This window comes from Hoplias malabaricus, chromosome 13, assembly GCF_029633855.1.
Source record: "Hoplias malabaricus isolate fHopMal1 chromosome 13, fHopMal1.hap1, whole genome shotgun sequence".
NCBI lineage: Eukaryota > Metazoa > Chordata > Actinopteri > Characiformes > Erythrinidae > Hoplias > Hoplias malabaricus.
In genome coordinates this window covers 33,064,520-33,084,563 of record NC_089812.1, presented here as the reverse complement: position 1 = coordinate 33,084,563, position 20,044 = coordinate 33,064,520, and the positions used below count along the sequence as shown (strand labels likewise).

At 41.6% G+C, this 20,044-nt stretch overlaps 1 protein-coding gene across 6 annotated transcripts in view; it reads left to right on the top strand.

The window, feature by feature from the left end:
* Positions 1-20,044, top strand: part of baiap2a (BAR/IMD domain containing adaptor protein 2a) — a 95,563-nt gene that overhangs the window by 73,482 nt on the left and 2,037 nt on the right. Inside the window, exons 7-14 of one of the 6 annotated variants that reach the window (XM_066642401.1) lie at positions 6,968-7,120; positions 9,693-9,938; positions 12,988-13,198; positions 13,444-13,645; positions 13,841-13,909; positions 14,978-15,131; positions 15,690-15,727; positions 17,301-17,850. In XM_066642401.1, the coding sequence (XP_066498498.1) occupies positions 6,968-7,120; positions 9,693-9,938; positions 12,988-13,198; positions 13,444-13,645; positions 13,841-13,909; positions 14,978-15,131; positions 15,690-15,727; positions 17,301-17,397 (1,170 nt within the window). In that variant the 3' untranslated portion in view covers positions 17,398-17,850. Of the gene's footprint in view, positions 1-6,967; positions 7,121-9,692; positions 9,939-12,987; positions 13,199-13,443; positions 13,646-13,840; positions 13,910-14,977; positions 15,132-15,689; positions 15,728-16,994; positions 17,851-19,710; positions 19,754-20,044 lie in introns of those variants that run through there. The other 5 variants (XM_066642398.1, XM_066642402.1, XM_066642399.1 and 2 more) reach the window with 5 other exon arrangements.

The window sequence follows — 20,044 nt, the reverse complement described above, 5'->3', positions numbered from 1 at the left end:
CATGTTCCTTTGCAGCTCAATGGTAGAAAACTACATCACTTTGTAGATACATTCTCTGTTATAACTGTTATAAATAATAGATTGAATTATTTATTTACCACCATTTCATATAATGAAATGGTTTTTTATACATAGAGGTTGTTACTCTAAACATTACTGTATTTGTTCGATTTATTTTATTTTATACCTAACATCCACAGACAGATCTTTATAGCTGCAGTCTTATTAGCGCCGTGCCTTCCTCTTTACTTCCTCCCTCTGATGAGGAAATCATTAGCCCTCAGTGGCTCCTGTGAGGATGTTCATTAGCTGGTTATTTACTCCAGTGCCGTGGTCTGAGGTGCAGTGCTGGGGAGGGGGATTTTAGCTTTTGTGGCAGCTGTCACGTCACAGTTAAATATCCACATGGAGCTGAGTTTGCCGAGGCCTCACACAGGCTTCTGAGGCCAACTGAGGTTGTGTACATACACGCACTCCTGTGTTTGCTTGTCAAATGTTTGGGTCCACACGTTTACTCATTTCATGCATATTTTTACAACATCTTCATAACGACTGTCTTCTGTTTGTAGAGCGAGCTCAGCCTAAATAATCATTTCAATAATGGGTTTCTAGTCTATACTCATTTTAAAAATCATTTGGCTTGAAAGGTCGTATTGAAAATCACTTGACCCACGGGTGGTTTAATATTTCTGTGCTTTGAATGCTGACATTTTGAGGATTTGCATTTGACGTATTGTCGTCTACAAAATTATCTTTATAACATTAATATTGTTTCTCTCTTTGTGATACAACCTTATTTCTCAGCATTTTCATTCTTTGTTACCTTCATTAATCCGCTGTCCTGTATTTGTCTTTATTGATATCTTTTTCCTTCTTTCTTTGTTTCCTTTCTTTCCTTCTTTCATTCTTTCTTTCCTTTCCTTCTTTCCTTCTTTCTTTCCTTCCTTTCTTTACTTCTTTCTTTCTTTCTTTTCTTTCATTTCCTTTCTTTGTTTCCTTCCTTCCTTTCTTTCTTTTCTTCTTTCTTTTATTTCCTTTTCTTTTCCTTCCTTTTCTTTCTTTCTTTCCTTTTGGTTTCATTCCTTTCTTTCTTTCTTTCTTTTATTTCCTTTTCTTTCCTTCCTTCTTTCCTTTCTTCTGTTTCCTTCCCTTCCCTTATGGACAGTGTCCTTGACTTTGAGGAAGGCTCTATATAAATGTATTATTATTATTATTACAGCTGTAAAATGGTAGCATAGGTTTTCGTATTAGTTACAGGGTGAAATAAAGACTTAGTAATAACCATAATTACCAGAAATACATAGCAGTATATTACCTCATTATATTGCATTAAAGATAACATGTAATTTAAAATTCTCAAGTAGTCACAAGAGTTTTTGAAAACACTGCTCTTTGTGTTACAGCCTGAAAGGGATCAGGGGTGGATATTGCTCTGGGGAAGGACAGCCTGTATGAAAGAGTGCTGATGGTGGAGGGGTGGATGAATGCACCCTCAGCAGAGTTCAAATATAGCAGGCAGACGCAGGGACAAAGAGCAGGGAGTCACACATGTACACACACATTCATATTCTTCCTCTACTGGTTAATGGCTGGTGATTTGACCCTAAACTGCAAGCCCTGTGGGTGGCTCCCAGTCAGTGGTGACGGAAGGAAAGACAAATCATAAACCATATAGTCCAAGCCCACAGTATAGCTACTGTGGCATAAATAACAGAAACACGGAGTGATGGTTTCTGAAAGAATGTTTCACACACAGTTGCATGATGATATTCACTGATGCTCTGGGCAGTGTCTCCTTCAGAAACAAGCAGGTGTTCTTAATATTCTTCTTCTTTGGCTGGCAATAAGCAGAATGTTTAATCATTTTCCACTTATGTCTCTTTGAAGCAAGACACCTAATCAATCAATCAATCAATCAATCATTGTGATTAGACCTAGGATGCAGTTCACAGTGGCTGCAGAATATCACATTTTGACGTAGCTGTCTGAAGTAATATTGAATCAGGAGTGCTCAGGGCTGTTTGTGTTGCTGATGTAAATGAAACTAAAGGTCTGTGGGATTTCCCACTGATTGTGTCACAGAGTGCTGAAAGTCATGAGTAAGAATGTGTAGACTTGTGCAGCAACGCTCTCGAGACCAAAGTGTCGTTCAGAACTTTAGTGGGAATCTCAAGTGCATCAGAAAAGTTCTTACACCTGGAGGGATGTGCATGCTTCAGATTTGGAGCAGTGCCTCAGAAGGCATGGCTTGATTCTCCTGAACATTAACAGCTGTATTAACACATGTGTTTACTTGGACGATACCTGGACTTTGTACTAGGGAGTACACCGTGGCGGCTAGGTTAGCATGGTTGTGCTACATTGTTAGTTTCAACAGCCATCCCAATACAATTTAAAACAAACTGAAGGACACCACCTCTGTGAAAATCATTCAGTAGTTTTGAAAATGATTAGAAATTGCAGCTCTAATGTGGTCAAACACAAAGATACAGGTGTGTATCTGGACTGAGCTCTTTGATCTGTAGTTTCTTTATCAAAGTTCTCTTTTCAGAGTGATTTTGGAGAAGAGAGGTCTTGTGGACTTTTCTGATTAATCTTGTCCAATAACCGTTAGGTGGTGTTACTTGAGCGTTGACTGACTCTGCTTGGGGCGATAGATGAAGCGACCCTGAGGCATCAGATTTGAGGATGCCCATTGGCTAAATTTATGTTGCTGCACACATTTTCTCTCAGCTACTTTTTTGATTGGCTGTACTTTTGCCATCAATGGGTGCTTAGTGCAGCAGTGCAGTCAATGGAATCATTACACAATAACAACATAAATGAGAATTTTTTTTTTTTCTTTTTTGTAATAAATAAGTGTCGACCAGGCAGGGTGGTGCCCTAGCACCCTCTGTTGGCCAGTCGTAGCTGCTTGTGTGTGTCTGTCACTCTAGGTCACCCCAGTCAAAGCAGCAGTGCAGTGTGTGCATCATACTTCAAGCAAGTCTGGCAGCTGTCATATCTGAAATGAAAACTCCTCTTCTCATCGATCATTCCCCTGTATCTGTCACCTCCATCACTCATGACTGAACACTCGTCCTTCTGTCCCCTGCACTCCTGACCTCTCAGATGTCCCCCCCACCCCTCACCTACTCACTCTCACTGTTTTCTCAATTCATTTCCTTTGTCTGTGACATCCTGATGCTGTTTGCGTTCGTTCTTTCTTTTTCTTTTTTTTATTTATTTTGTTTAATTAGTCAATAGGTAGGCCAGTGTTCTCGATGAAAGGCAGGTGGGTTGTTCATGAAGAATCCACATGGAACTGGTGACACTAATAACGCATTAAGGGACCCAGTGGAGCTGGAAGGCCAATAATAGGCAGATTAAATTATATTTATGTAAAAAAAAAAAAAAAGTTTGGAGGTAATTATTTTAATTACATTCTCAATTGTTCAGGGCTTCCTTTAATGTACATCTTCCTCATTTACTACTGGTTTTATTTAGTTATTTATTTTTCCCTTGTTCTATAATGATGTTTTGTTCCACCATGCCCCCTCCCCCCTCTTGTCTTTTTGATTTTGTTTCATTCTCATTTGCAGATCGTATTCTTATACTTTCTTTTGTCTTTTTTTCCTTTCCTTCTTGCCTTCTTTATTTATTTTTTCTTTCTTTCATTCTTTCTTTTCTTCCTTCACTCCCTTTTTTTCTCACTATCCTCACTCTGTCTCTTTTCCCGCTGCAGTATTTTATGACTCATGCTGCATTCTAACTTTTTTTTTTTTTTTGTGGTGCAGTATAAGACGACAAGAGAGGGAATACATCCCTAGTGTTGCTTTGCTTTTGGCCTTGACAGCTCTATGACTGTGATCCCTGGGCTCTGTTGAATTTCATCTGTATTTCTCAGTAAATCTAAAGCCCCCGGTTAAGGGTGTGTGTGTGTAGAGGATGCTGGCGTGAACACACCTCACTGGGCAATTTAACCAAGCCACTATGAGTGAGCTGAGTTTACCACAGAAGCCATCAGCTTTTCATCTACTGGCTATCTGCAAAGTGGGAGATGATGGGGTGTGTAGGGGCTTTACCTAACCTATGCCTTTATGTTGCACTTTGCTCTCTCTCTCTCTTTTTAAAGCACCAATAGCACCAAACTGTGGTGGAAATGAGCATTGCTTGTCTAGCCCTCATTCATGCTGCTTTTATCCTGTGTTCAGGTTATCACTGGGTATTTCCGTAAGAGATGGTGCAACAGTTTGCAGTTGCACAGTTGCAAATTGTTTGAAAGAAGTGCCCAACTCAAGGAAAACCGAAGCATAATTATTATTTTTTTTAAACATCACATTAACTGCCAAGTTTTACTAGTGACAGATGTTTAAGATTTGATGAAGTTGTTTTATCCCACATCCAAATTTCGCAATATTCCGATACAAAATATTCAGCGCCACATGAATACAGCAGTACATCTGCATCCACGTCCATGTTTGGAGCATTCAGCTACTGGATCAGACATTTTCCCTTTAAAGCTAGATCGCTAAAGTAAAATTTGGGTATGAATGGTTTGTGTTTACATCAGTTATGTAACTGCAATCTTAACATACAGTGCTAGCACACAGCATAGAGGTGATTCTGAGCAAAAAGTAGGACATACGTTGAGCAGTGATGGAGGGATCCACAGATGGAAGCAACTATTAAAATCTGGATGGATGTTCTTAGCTCCGGTTTCCTCCCGCAGTCCAAAAAACACACGTTGGTAGGTGGATTGGAGACTCAAAAGTGTCCGTAGGTGTGAGTGTGTGAGTGAATGTGTGTGTGTGTGTTGCCCTGTGAAGGACTGGCGCCCCCTCCAGGGTGTATTCCTGCCTTGCGCCCAATGTAGGACCCACCGCGGCCTTGAATTGGACAAGCGCTTACAGATAATGAATGAATGAATGAATGGATGTTCTTATGAAATTGTGAAAGAATTAATCCATGGATCAAGGCAAGTTTATTTATAACTTTCATACATAATAAAATACTTCAAAGTGCTTTACGTAAAGAATAAAATGTCAATAAACGTACACACTATAGAAACACATCAAAACAAGGGATGTTAGGGATGTAATAGACATAAATGTGTCAACAGTAACATATTACAGTTGTTAGAAGTTGTAATGAGGATAACAGCATTTAAAAGCATCCATTTTAAAGCCAAACCATTTCATGCACAGAATCAAAGCACTTACACATACTACGTCCCGAGCTTGTAATATGTTTTGTGATATACTTGTAATCCCAGTGCTCCAGTGGTGCTGGCGTAGTGTTTTCTCTTCAGCGTGGTCTACGTTAATAAAGTTTGCACTTATCATTATTTGTTGCCTTGCTTAGCACAGTCAGCAAATTTCCATTGCACATGAAAGTGCCCCCTGCGTGCTGAATGGTTTTTAACTGCCTGTTGTTGAGTGATAATATAAACATGGGAAATTAGAAGCAGGGCAGCAGACCACGCCTCGATGAGCCTCCTGCTTTAGGTGACCAGTCGCTTTTGTTAAATCGTTGGCACCTTCGAAGCCTCTCTAGTGGAGTCATTAACTTCCTCCTTTCTGGCTGAGTCCGCCATTGATCCTGTGCGAGTGCTTTCCTCATTACAGCCCAGGGTGAGTGAGCCGATATGATTGAAGCGGATGATAATGCAGGCGGTCGGTGGGGAGTCCTAACGCCCCATTGTGGGTAAATTGTATTGGAGTGCAGGAGCACCTGGATGTTTTGTGGTAATGAGTTCTGTAATGGTGCTGACATTTCCGTCAGGTGAAAACTCCTGCTGTGGGGGGAGAGAGAGTGCAAAAGACTTCTTCATGATTCTTTTTCAAAAGTGGGGCTGGTCGAAATATTCAACAGAGATGAGACTGTGTGCAAATATTATTCTAACTTTTAAAGTATAATTGGCACAGTGTGTGCTTGACAGAGGCCCATTTATTGTTTAGAACTTGAAAAGTTTATTTATTTTCTGAATAAAAAACTACTTTTAGAGTAAAAACACCTAGTTTATTAATCACTTTAATACTGCAAAACTTAAGTAGCCTGCAGTCCTTGCCTCAGGTGTCTGTGTTTCTGTCTTGCACCTAATGTTCCCAGGTAGGCTCTGTACCCACCACAACCCTGAACAGGATAGAACAAGTTACAGAACATGAATAAATAAACAAATGCTGTGCTGATGTCAGGCCACTTGCCAACCACGACTTTTTTAAGTACAGGGGGTCCTCGACTTACGACGTTGATCCGTTCCTACGTCGCGTCGTAACATATGTACATACTGTACGTAAATAACATCCTGTAAGCACTTATCCTATCCTAACACCTATCCTCCTCGGTCCTGAGCCGCGCACACCACACACGAAGTTCAGGTTACGACGTTTACGACGCAAAACCACTTAAGTCGAAACAAGGCTTTATACAGTAAATGGGAGATGTGTCGTAACCACGAAACATTGTAACTCAGGACTGACGTAACCCGAGGACCTCCTGTATCTTCACCATGTTTTCAGAGTGTTTGCTGCAAGTTATCCACCACATTTAGCTTGCTGGTTTGAGTTGGGCGTTTTGCTGAAGGTCTTAAGATGTCAGTGGCTTGTATTCATCAATATTTGTGTTTCAACTTTTTGAGGACTTCATAAATCTGAAGTTTCAGTGATGGTAAGAAGAAAAGTGTGCATAAAACAATACGTATTCTAGTTTGGAACAGTTTGGTTTATCAAAGAACATAACTGCAATGTGAAAGCAAGCTTAGATCGGTGTTTCTTTAAATGGGAATGCTACCTACTACAAAATCGCAATGCTATTTCAGAGCTCTACCGATTTACCAGTGCATTTTGCAGTGTATAGGCTACAAATGCTGCTGCAATACACCTGTATGTTGCATTAATACAAGTGCATGAATTTTGTACTAGACTCTATGCTAACATTCTACTTGCTTTTTTTCCCCTTTTTCTCCCCCTCCCCTGTTCATTGCCAGTATGTGGAGACCATCAACAGTAAGCAGAGTGAGCTGGACACCTTCATCGCAGAGGGCTACAAGACAGCTCTGTCAGAGGAGCGCAGAAGATACTGCTTTCTGGTGGATCGCCAGTGCGCTGTAGCCAAGAACAGCAGCGCCTACCATGGCAAGGTGAGAGAGAGAGACAGGTGGAGAGGGATTCTCTCTCACCCAGAATGCCATAGCGACGCCAATGCCGCTAACAACCCCCCACCACCCCCACAAATGCAACTTGAAGGCCGTTCAGCAGATTATTAGCAAACGGTTGCCATGGCAATTCCCTGTGTGCTCACTCCTGCCACTGTCTGCCTCAGAGCTTGGGTTGTCTGTGCCCATTACAAAATCAAAGGAGCTTGTATCTGCCTCTGCATTTGCAGGGTTTTAAACAGTGTTAGTTCTGCAAAATCTACCCAGCGTTGGCCAACCAGAAATGCTCAGTTTGGGGCGAGTGAGGGGGTCCACGTTCCATAAATCTGATTTGGTTGCTTTATAAATTCTTTCATATGCAAATATATTGAGCATAGGTTTGAGAGAAACGTACTCCAGTGCATAAAATCTAAGCATTTAATCTGCAGTAAGAGAGTGAGCACAGAGTGTAGGGAGCAAAGGTCAGTATAAGTGTGTGCACTCACAGTGTGTGTAGCATACAATGAATAAGGATGAGTGGCTTGTTGAACATGACAATTAGAACCCATGGGCCATTACTTCAAGAAGCTTTCTTTACAATTTCAAGTCAAATATTTGAATAGATTTTTTTCTATCACAGATATTGTGCTAAAGCCATAAACTGGCCTTTTATTTATGTCATACTATAAATGAAATGCACTAAATGCCAGTGTTGGAATGACAAGCTTTCATAAATAAATAGTAAACGAATTATACTCCTTCTGATAGCATGTAGCTACATCTCATATCAGACAGTGTTTGCTGGAAATCGGAACTCTACAATTTGTACAATGCGATGCAATAGAAATGAAAGTAAAGAGCCTTGAATGTTGCACAATCCTCAAACTGCTCAGTTTGCGTTGCTTGTTCTCATTTTAATTATTTTTTTTTTTTAACTAATAAGTTATTAATTATCTGTGAGGAGTGTGGTGTGTTCTCCCTGTGTCCACGTGGGTTTCCTCCGGGTGCTCCGGTTTCCTCCCACAGTCCAAAAACACACGTTGGTAGGTGGATTGGCGACTCAAAAAGTGTCCGTAGGAGTGAGTGAGTGTGTGTTGCCCTGTGAAGGACTGGCGCCCCTTCCAGGGTGTATTCCCGCCTTGCGCCCAATGATTCCAGGTAGGCTCTGGACCCACCGCGACCCTGAATTGGATAAGCGCTTACAGATAATGAATGAATGAATGAAAAAGTTATTAATTATGGAGGTATGTATGCTAATGCCTCTTTGAGCTTCATTTTCCTGCAGTCCTTTGCTTTTATGGCCAGCTTTGCCGAAGTATGAGTCGGCCTTGGCTTGGGAAATGTTTCTTTCCCACAAGTTCAGCTCTACACTGTTCAGTGACAAAGCTGCTGGTCGCTGGCTCAAGACGGAAATGATACTGTTGATCACAACTGTTGACTGTGTGATAATATCGTCCGATCGCCTGAGCCTAGCGATTATTTTCAATATAAGCCCCTGCAGCGGAGACCTTCTGCTGCTGCCACAGCTATTACCCGCTCTAACTCAGCAGAATGGCTCCTGAAAAATCCCATCATCACACACTCGGGGAGCAAAGGGCCGTTATTATGATCTGCAGGTGGTCAGGCTGTATATACAATCAAGTGAAATGCAACTTTCAGTTTGTGTTTGTCTCTGTGTGTGTGTGTATGTGTGCTTATGCAGTGCTGTGTATGTATAAGTCTTGCTGCTGTAAGCTGTGATAATGGGATGATGTCTGTGTGTAGTTGCCTGCTTCTCAGTGTGGGCGAGAGAGAGAGATGCCCTCCATTTTCACCAAGAGCCAGTCCAGTAGCGGTACTGGGGCGTGTGTGGGAAGAGTTCACTCAGGGTGCCATTGAAGTGCTCTCTCTCTATCGTCTTTGGTTTTGTCTTCCTTTTCTTATCTTTCTTTCCATTCTCTATCCATCTCTGTTCTCTCCTTCTGTTCTCTCTCTCTCTCTCTGTGAGTGAGTCTGTGAATGCTTGTGAGTCACGGTGAGAGGAGTGGGTGGATGGTACAGAGGCAGGCTCCTCACCCACGCTGCAGTGTGTTGAAATAGAGGACGGAAAGGTGAGAGAAAGCTGCCCGTCGTGATTACGGCGAGAACAGCTCTTGCAGGAGCAAATCTTTCAGTTACGCAACAGGAATTTCATGTTTAATGGATCACAGATGGAACCAAAAAAAAGTCTTAAGACAGTTTGAACAATGACAGTTTGACTGATGGAAAAAAAAAAGTTTTAATTTATGGTTATGATCAGACATTACATCACTCTTATGAAATCGAAACTCTCTCTCGCTCTCTCGCTCGCTCTCTCTCTCACTCTCTCTCTCTCGTCATGTTTCTTGTGGCTACAGTTTAGAAAGTCACAATTTTATGCAAAAAAATGAAATTGAAAATGAAAGCCCTGAATGAAAATGAGAGGAGACTTTGTTTTGACATTGATTAATTAGTTGTGTAATGGGTGACACACTCATAAATACCCAGAACCTGAAATGTTAAGCACATCAGCATAGTAATAACAAAATATTATCAAAAATCTGTGTGTGTGTCTGTGTAGGGCAAGGACCTGCTCACTCAGAAGATCCCAGTGTGGCAGCAGGCCTGTTCTGACCCCAACAAGCTCCCAGAGAGGGCCATGATATTGGTCCAGCAGATGGCGTCGGGCTCTAGCACCCTCCTGTCCAGCCCTCTCCACTCCTCCAAGGGCAATCTGGTCATTTCTGACCCGATCCCCGGAGCTCAGCCTCTGCCTGTGCCTCCCGAGCTGGCTGCCTTTATGGGCAGCGGACTGGGCCACCAGGGGGTAAGTGGTACCTACTGACTCTGAACTGTCCATACTCTGCCTGTGTGTGGTTTTAGTTATCATAACAGCTGTTGTGAGGTTGCTCAAGCTTTTGTTATGGATCTTTGTGGTTTAGAAGAGGCAAAAATGGTTAAAAATTGCTGAACAAACATTAGTGACTTGGCGACTGAACTTCTTGGCCCATTCACTGTAGCTCCTACAGACCTGGAGGTGGGTATTCATTTCATCGTGTAGTTCAGTTCCATTTGTGTGGTGTAGATCAGGGCTATGGACCACAGTTGGGCTACAACGTACCCTCTGGTGGTACTTAAGCTTATAATGAGGAAGAGAGAGTAGTACAGTCTGTAGGGGGCCATTTCTGAAGCTAATCTGGAAAATGAACTTATTAAAAAAAACAAAATATAAAATGTTTTCAAATTTGAAATAATTTAGAGCCCAACAATGCACAAAGCCCCATATACCAAAATACACCCTCCATAAATTGTCAATAACTCACAGACTAGGTTAAGACTGGTGTTGTTAAAAAACATTGTTTAATTTGCTGCTAATTTCCATGATTTCAGGTATACAAGAGGTTTTTGTTAGCCGTATCTTTTGCTAATGTATATTCAAGGATGCTTGATGCATATTGAAGCAAGCAGCCAAACATAGCTGTAAACATGGGGTTCGATTTTCCCATGAGCCTTCATGCAGTCTATTGATAAGTATGCGATAAAGTGTGTGGTGGTTTAGATGGGACTCAGGAAATCAATTCATGCATAAAATGGCCTGATGTGTAAGTTGCAGGGCCGCCTAAGCAGAGATGTAATAATAATTTGCCATCTTATATTTTACTCCCTCATTATACCCACATTTTTTCAGACTATTATAAACAGATTATGTGTAAATGGCTAATTTGTAAGTTGTTTGTTAATTCACAGCTGCTTGCCGTCAGGAATTCTTTCTGAAAACCTTCCAGCTTCCTGTTTAACCTGTTCCAGCATTCAACCTGGCAGTGTATACATTTTAACCAGAATTAGTGTCCCGTGTCTGCAGACGCATTCTGCATATTTACATAAGCACGGTCGACACAGGTTTTCACAAAGGCTGTTTATCCTCATTGTTGTGAGTGGGAGGCTATGTAAATAAGACCATTAAGATTCTGAAGTCGCCACGTAGTCTGATATGCGCCTGACGCTGCAAGCGAATGTGCATTTCCATAGTGCAGCGCTAGCGTTGTTCTCAGTGAGTGAAGCTTTCAGAAAATCATATCTGCAGACATTGCTGTTGTGGAGAGGCTCGTCTAGGAGGCATGCGCTCTACGAATTATAATATTCAAGCTGTTCCAGACACGATGCCTGTGCTTCTATACACTTAATCTGCTTTTACTCAACTCAAATACCAAAATAATATTGGTCCATCAGACAGAGACTCAGGTTTACGCCAGCCTGTGTATTGCTTTAAACCCCGTTCTTACTGTCGGAGCACATTTTCAGTGTCAAACAAATGCAGAACTGCAAAACAGACGTAGGCCATCCAAGGAAATTGTTTTATATTTGAATCTGCGCTATAAAGGAAATTTATAAAAAGCACTATGTATATCATCACAGTAGATACAGATTAAAATAAGAGTTTGGTAGATTTTTAAACGTAACTTAAATGTCCTGATTAGTTAAACAAAACATTGGATTCATACTCATGTCTACATTTTATTTATAGTGATATTTTATTGGACAATTTGGCTTCTTCAACCTGGAAATGACATAAACTAATAACAAGAGGTGTATTATTTATCACCATTTTCTCTCCTGCCTTTATATATACAGTGGAACATCGCTTACTGAACAAATCGGGTTACGATGAAAAATTTTAATAAACATTTGTACCGGTTAGCGAACAAAATTTCGGGTTGCGTACAGATGGCGTCAGTCCCGCACGTCCGTTCATCTCAAACCAAGCATCATTCGCGCTCGAGACACAGTTCAAGTGCTTTATTTAACCCTCAATCATGGCTCCAAAGTAGGTTAAGAGTGATACTAGTAGCAGGGTACCTGTGGTAAAATGGCAGCGACCAACAATTGAATTGAAAAAGGAAATTATTTCCAAGTTTGTACGGGGCATGCGTGTATCGGATATCGCGGCTGTTTATTTACCTCTTTATGAACTGTATAATAACTGTTCTCATTAAAATAAAACATATACTTATATAACCTTTAACACATATATTAGCGAGTCGATGGGGGCTGGGAACCAATTATTTCTATTTCCTTTCATTCTTATGGGAAAAATAATTTCGTATAGCGAACATTTCGGATTACAACCAACTTTCTGGAACGGATTGTGGTCATTAACCGAGGTTCCACTGTACATATGATTTTTGATATTAGCATAGAGTTCCATGACTGCGCAAAAAAAAAAAAAAATGAGGTGGTGTTCTTCATGCTTGATGTTCATTTTCCTCTTGTCTGACAACAAAATTGATGACCAAGGGTTTTTTCTTTGTTCGCTTTTCACGTTAGGTGAACACTGAGTTGTCACAAACATGCCTTTTGTTTGAAAAGAGAAAGAGAAGCATGAAAAAAAATCCCTTATGTTCAAAAGTTGTGGGGTTGGTTCTGGGATTTTTTTTTCAGGAAAGGCAATGCAACCTTGTAAAATTAACAGCATCATGAACAAGTGGAATACATGCAGATTGTGGAGGAAAGCATCAGGAAATCTGCAGGACATGGCAGTGTTGGGCATTCCTACTAGACGGCCATGTTGATTAACAAAATGGTTACGGAAAACAATATATAAATAGTTCAGAGTTATAGTTAACATCTCAAGCTCAAAGTGCTGCCATATTTTGTCATTTCTTTATGTTCTTTTCAGACAGAAAATACCTTTTGGTAAAATTACAAACAAAATGCAATGATGTGCAAGCCCTGAATTTATTGAAAATAGTACAAAGATACTTTAAATGCAACTTTTTTATTATTATTATTATTATTATTTTTGCCCTGCCCCAAATTTTTTTAGGAAGGGCAGTTTGTATCAATTTAAATAAATGGATAAATGTGTCCTGTTGCAGAGGCTGATGGGACCTGATGGCATGTCTCTGGTCAATGGGACAACAGGCATGCAGGGGGAGGATTACTGGACAGAAGGGAGTGTGTCTCAGGGAAGACCCTCCTCCCCTCAACCACAGACCCAGTCTCAGCCACAGAGACAAGTCAGCGATGTCTACTCAAACACCCTGCCCGTTCGCAGACCCCAGCCGGCCAAGAACAAGACCACCGTGGGTACGAGACGGTGCAGCATGTTGCACTACTAAGAGCTTTCAACATTAACAGCCAACATACCACCAAGTCGGTGTCACTGCAGATCTGACATTGAAAGGGGGCAAACAAAGTATTCAGAGCGACAGATAGATTACATTCTTTAACTGTAGTACTATCAAGTGCTCTATAGAGAATGTGGTCATAATGTAATGGCTGATTGGTGTTTCTAATAAATGTTACTGAAATTCTTCTCTGCCCCTTTTAAGGTGAGACGCGGACTTTGCCCAGGTCCAGCTCGATGGCGGCTGGGCTGGAGAAGAATGGACGTTCCCGTGTGCAAGCCATCTTCTCCCACGCTGCTGGAGACAACAGTACACTGCTGAGCTTCACCGAGGGAGATATTATCACACTCCTCGTGCCTGAGGCCCGAGATGGCTGGCACTATGGGGAGAATGAGAAGAACAAGATGTAAGCTCTCGTTGCCCCAAGCTGGGGCATGAACCTGTATTTACTGTGGTGTGTAATGTACATGATCTAAGCAAAGGCCATCATCTATGCTTACCTAGGTGAATTAATTAGATGAGCTAAAACATTTAGTCTTAATGGAGAAAGTATAGCTTCCAATGCTTGTTCTACTGTAACATTTGTTTTCTCCCACCCCAGGCGAGGCTGGTTCCCCTTCTCTTACACAAGAGTGCTACCTGAAAGTGACAATGACAAGTTAAGAGTGAAGTAAGTCGTGTAATATTTCATATTTGCTTAAACCAAAGACCTCTGATTTTGTGTTGAGGATATAATGCTTTTGAGCAGTTGAGCAGCCATATACTATCTAACAGACCTTGCTTAGGTGATGGGAATTTCATGCTTCGGTGTTCTGCTTCTGAAAGAAATATATATATATGTATATTAACCCTTTTGGCATAGTGATGGTATCCATTTTTAATGTGCTCCTCTTATTTACTGTCACTAATCTCTAAATGCTATTTTTTTGCCTGTTTTAAATAGAAAAAAATGACCCTACTAAATGGAAGCTTGTAGATTTATATCAGAAACTACTATTTTGATTCAGAAATGATTGTTATAAGTGTGGTGTGTTCTCCCTGTGTCTGCGTGGGTTTCCTCTGGGTGACTGTCTGTGAGGAGTGTGGTGTGTTCTCCCTGTGTCTGTGTGGGTTTCCTCCGGGTGCTCCGGTTTCCTCCCACGCTCCGAAAACACATGTTGGTAGGTGGATTAGCGATTCAAAAGTGTCTATAGGTGTGAGGGACTGGCGCCCCCTCCAGGGTGTATTCCCGCCTTGCTCCCAATGATTCCAGGTAGGCTCTGGACCCACCGCGACCCTGGACTGGATAAGTAGTTACAGATAATGGATGACTGATTGTTATAAAGGTACATTTAGTGCTGGATTATAAAGAAGTCTGGTGCAAACAAGCAATCAAGTCTATCATCTTGTAAACACACTCCCAAAATTTCTCTAGTTCATGCTATTGTAGTGATTGGAGTACAATAGGACAAAAGGCAATAGGGCTAAACAGCAGCTACTAGAGGTGAATCAGGTGTGTTGAGTAAAATATTAGCTGAAACTGTGCTAGATATTGGTCTCCAAAACCATCAAAATAAGAGCTGAACTTAACCTACTGGAGGGCTGCGTGATGGGGTTCCACCAAGAAGAACTGGCTTTTGGATGACCCTACTGTTTGAAAATAATGTTACCTCCTAAGAATCCTCTCTGACAAATTTGGGCCTTCAGCTGAGCATGTTTTGGCTTGAGTAGTTTGGGCTGACTCTGCGCTCTCCTCTAGTCTGCATCATGGAAAGAGCAGCAGCACGGGGAACCTGCTGGAGAGAGACGACACGTCTCTGCCTATGCCTGACTACGGCCTCACCGCACGCCTTCTGGCCCAGAGCCTCACACAGAATCGCCCGCGCCCGTACAGCATGGCTGGCTTCACACAGGTACACACTCTCACACTTACACGCTCATGTATTAATCCTTTTCAAATTAAAGGTGCCCAAAAGGTGTCTTTAGTGTAATGTAATCAAAGAACTGCTTTGGGTTCTCTATAATGAACCAGCGAAACGAAAAAAGTGGTGTCCAGTGATTCCCAGGTCTTCTGTGGCAGTACCAAGTTTGAGGAACTAAACCAGTGGGGATTCAAACCAGGCCTCAGGATGCTCTAAATGATTCATATCTCTGTTCTAACAAAGCTGGACTGTCTTTTATATACTTAACTAACTTAAGCCTATGTTTAATAGAAATATATATTTTTTTCCTCCCGTATTTTCTCTGCATGTTTCTTGGTGGATCTGCCCAGTAGTCTTTCTCTATGAAGCTTACTGACTCCCTCTGCTGGTGCAGCAGACACTTATTTCTGATCACATCTCATTGTTTCTGACTGATGCATGACCTTTTTTCTACTAACACTGCTGTGATTTATGCATTCCCGGATATCTTCACTGGCTCCTGCTCGGAGGAGGGTAGCATTGAAATTATTATTTTTTTGCAAATTGCAGCCAGCAATTGAGGATTATGACAGTCATTTTGCCACAAGGTAAGTTTTAATCTGGATGAAGTGATACGTGTTTGAGATATTTAGAGTCAAGTATATTACAAATGGCTGTAAGGGTTTTATAAACATGCCTGTATGTATTTGAAGTGCTTTATATGTTAGTGAATAGTATCTAATATCTGTCGCAATTCCCTTTTCCTAGCTCTTTTGCTCGTGTCACCTGTGATTAGTTGTTGGTTTGTTTGGGTGTATTTTTTATTCATTTATTTCCCCCCCCCTGAGTATTCTCCTGAAGAAACACAGCAGTCCCAGTGTTTGACTGGAGAGGGTTAAATGTATGTCTTGTGTTTTTGTGTGTTTCGGTGTGAATGAGCTGGTGGGTTTGAGGGCTGATAGAAGCATCATCAACATGTGCAGTGCATCATTTCTAACATAATGTGTGTCCGTTTTCTGTGTGCCCTGAACTTGCTGTCCCCTGTGAAATGAACCATTAGGTTTCAAAGCCACGTAGGCCCTGCAGGTAAACACTACTCAGTGGCGTAACTTCAAGCAAAATCTAGCCACCATAGTTTTAAAATAAAGGTTCTAAGAAAGTTATTGGGAGTGATGGCAAGGGAGAAGTGTTTTTTTTTTTTTATATTCTTTTAAAGAGACATGCTCATATATGAGTTGAGATTTGTCCTCTAACGGACCAACACACAGTTCTGTTCCAGTCAGGTTTTGTATTCTTTTTTTTTTATAACAAACAGTGAAATGTTTAGGTCATTTACTTTTTTTTCAATGCTGAGAAAACCTTCTGTGATCAGCATTCTGTGAAAGGCCCTGTTCACACCTGGCATTCACATACATCTGGAGTGATCAGATCAGAAGCAGAAAGCAACAAGTACAGGTGTGAACAGGGTCCAGTGTGTCTCGGAAATTGAAGCATATACATTACCTTCAAATGTGGTCTGAAACACATGGGTATCGTTATAGAAATGTAGCTTCTAATCTGTATATTTTTAATAGTTTTAGCGGCCTGTTTTTGTACCAGAGCAAGATACTCTTCCTCTGTGGTCATTAAAGCCATTCTTAAAGCTCCATGCAAACCCCAGGAGTAAGATGTTTTACCGTGCCCTATCTGTTTGAGATCAGATCTCTAGGCGGATGTTAATATCAGGTATGATCAGAGTTCTTTCGGAGCCTCTCAGAGCCACTCCTGCACCCCCCACCGTTTACTCTCTTCGTCTTTTGGCTGTCTTGTCTTTTCTCCATTTCTCTCTCTAAGTGTGTCCGACCTGGCAAGCTTCCTTCTCTCTTTGTTCCACAGTTCCGATGGCAAATTGATTTCGACAGTGTGAACACAGACAGGCTTTCAGACACAGACACACCTCCGGATAGCACAGGGGTTGCCCCCCACCCCCACCCCTGTTTCCCCTTCTTCCCGTCCCCGCTTCCTATTTCCCTTCCCTTTTTCTTCCCAAATTCTCCCCTGTTATCCTCTCCTCTACTCCTCCTCAAAAAGCCAATGCCTCCACGCACCCCCTCCTCCTTCAATGGAAGAAGGCCGGTCTCATCCCTCCTTTCTGTCCTCTCTTCCTCCCTCCGTGTGGTGCCGGGCGCCGGGGGGCTACAGTGGCGGCGGCGGTGGAGTGTGGTGGGTCGGGGGGGACAGTGACAGAGCGAGCCAGAGGGTGCTCCAACTGCTCGCCTTACAGCTTTACGGACACTGAGCCGCACCGTCGCCGTGGACTACTCCCCCTAAACAACGGACTCTGCTGACCGCTGCTCATCTCCCATGCATGTGCATTAAAAAAAAAAAAAAACTTCTGCAACTATTGTGTTTTTATGAAGATGATGATAGTGATAATGATTACTACTTTGTTTTTTAAAAGAAAACAAGGACATCGTCATGTAAAAGTGCCAAAAGCAAAAGCAATGTCGCTCCTTTCAAGCAGCTATCCTTCCACGAAAAACATAAAAAAGCACGTGCCGAGTGTCCTTTCCTTTCAAAGCTGTGGACTTGATGCTACTGGCCAAGCTCCTAATCACTGAAGGAGACTTTCAACTTTCTTTGTGGTTCAGTTCAGTTGTGAGGAGTGTTTCTTGTTTATTTTTTTCCCCCTCTATCTCTGTTTTTTGAAGAACGTATTTTTTTTTTCTTTTTGAATGGTTACCCCTCATGTCTTAACGACATTGCATTAACGAAGCACTGTGCAGCCCAGAGGGTGTGTCACTTTAAACACTTTGAGTCACTGCCCCAGCTCATGAAGTATTTGTTTATATTTTAAGACTGAAAGGAAAATTCTACTCAGCAGTACGTAAGCTATGCGCCCAAACAAACAGGCTAATATTACATCAGTGTATTGATGATCAGCGTTAACACACTAGCGGCACCATGCTGACCATTTGGAGCAGCATGTGTCCAGTCACCTACCAGCGTGTACAAAAGCAACGTGCAAATAAATCTGTGTCCTTGCCGCCCCTGCTCCCACAGAGATCACCGTTCTGTCTCCTGATATGCTGTTAATGCTGTTATGCCGTACCTTTGCCTCAAAGATTGTGTAATATGTTCACACTTGCGTTGCTGTGTGCCAAAACAGTCAGCTGACAGATCCTCTGGAGCCGTGGTATAGTTTTCCCGCTGTGCTGTTGTACCTTTTCCGTCTCTTTTCAACAAATATACTGCTTTTCTTTTCCTTGTAAATCGAATAAAATGCACAGAAGTCAGTGTACGGAAAACCTTTCCATCACAATATGCATGCTATGGAGGAACGTCAAAAAAAAAAAAACATGTTTATCATTGACCTTGAATGTATTGTGACTTTTTACAAGAAGTATATATATATATATAAATATAAATATATCTATATATTAATAAAACACTTGTTCAAATTATATATCATGATTGTTAACTTTTGATCCATGGTCTGTGTTGTGGAGGAAAACATGCTTCAGCGTTATCTCATTCCCATATAATGGCCACTTGCTATAGTAGTACATGTACAGTGACATTCATGTACTCTCTCTGTGTGTGTGTGTGTGTGTGTGTGTGTGTGTTCCTGTTGTTGCCTACAAGCCTCTTTTTTTTAAAGGTTATGTAAAATACCGTTAGCATTTTATTTCTGTGGAACAGTGGTTCTGGAATACACACTGCCCTTTTTATATTGTGTTTTCTCTAAACACATCAGCTAATTAACAGACCTGTCCTAATTAGTGACTCAGTGCAGGAAAAAAAAAACTTAAAATGTGGTGGCTGGGTATTTCAGGACCAGTGTTGGTAATGCACTGTATCTGATAATGCTACATGGCCGGACATTCACTTGTAATGAGAATTGGGGCGAATTGTTGACATGTTAGTGCTTGACACCTTGTTGTTCGCCATCGTCCCCTGCCGGAGCCAGTTTGTGGACGTCCTGGTCACATGTCATTTGCCTCATTGCACAGAAAACAAACTGCAAAATGCTAAAGCTAGCTAGCATGAGCTTGAAAAAGGTGTCAATGGGGCTAATAATCATTTTACCAACCAGTTATGCAGGAAGTTCATTTAATTTTCGAAAGCAGGACTGAATTGGTTCTGATACTTTACACTATGTTCCCACCCTACTAATTCCTTTTCCCTCCAATATTTTATCTAGCACTTCTTGTTTGTTCCCAGCTCCCAGTTCTTGTAACATTGCCATATCTGGTCATGTGAAAAGAGGGCTTTTGTTATTAGATAGATTTTTGCATGCGATAGCACCTTAGAGTTAAGCTTGTTTTGTGTTCTTTTGCTGAATTGGACTGATCAGAGACCATTGAGAACGACTGCTATGGGCAGACTCTTCATTTTACACTATATTTTGAACCCATGTCATAGCACTAGAGGAGTTTATTTGAGGTTGGAATGTCCATCCATTCTGAGTCAGCGTCAAACTCAAAGACATCCCTGCCATCATACAACACAAACACTAACAGTTGTCTGAATGCTGTGGAAATGTAGCCATGCATAGCACTAGTGTGAGCTGAGCTGCGGTACAAACCCATGGACTCTCTTTACCTTCCAGTTTGGGTCCTGAATTTTCCCGGTTCTGAGTGTGCAGGACCACCGTAAGTCACCTGCCTCCACCGCTGCTCAGCCAAACAATCACTTGTCCTCCTGTTCTTTCTGCTCTCATTTGTCTGGCATTACCTGGGTAGCTGGGCTTCACAGCTCTTGCTTTTGTTTCTTTTTTTGGGTTTTTGTTTTATTCCCCTCATACTGTCACTGCCCTCTCTGGTTGGTTTTCTTTCCCTTCTGGTGTACTTGGTACCAGCCAATCAGACAGGTCTTTGGTTGCCAGGAAATGGTGTTTTCATGGAGGCAATATGTTGGCGCTGGAGGTAACCCACAAATCTAAC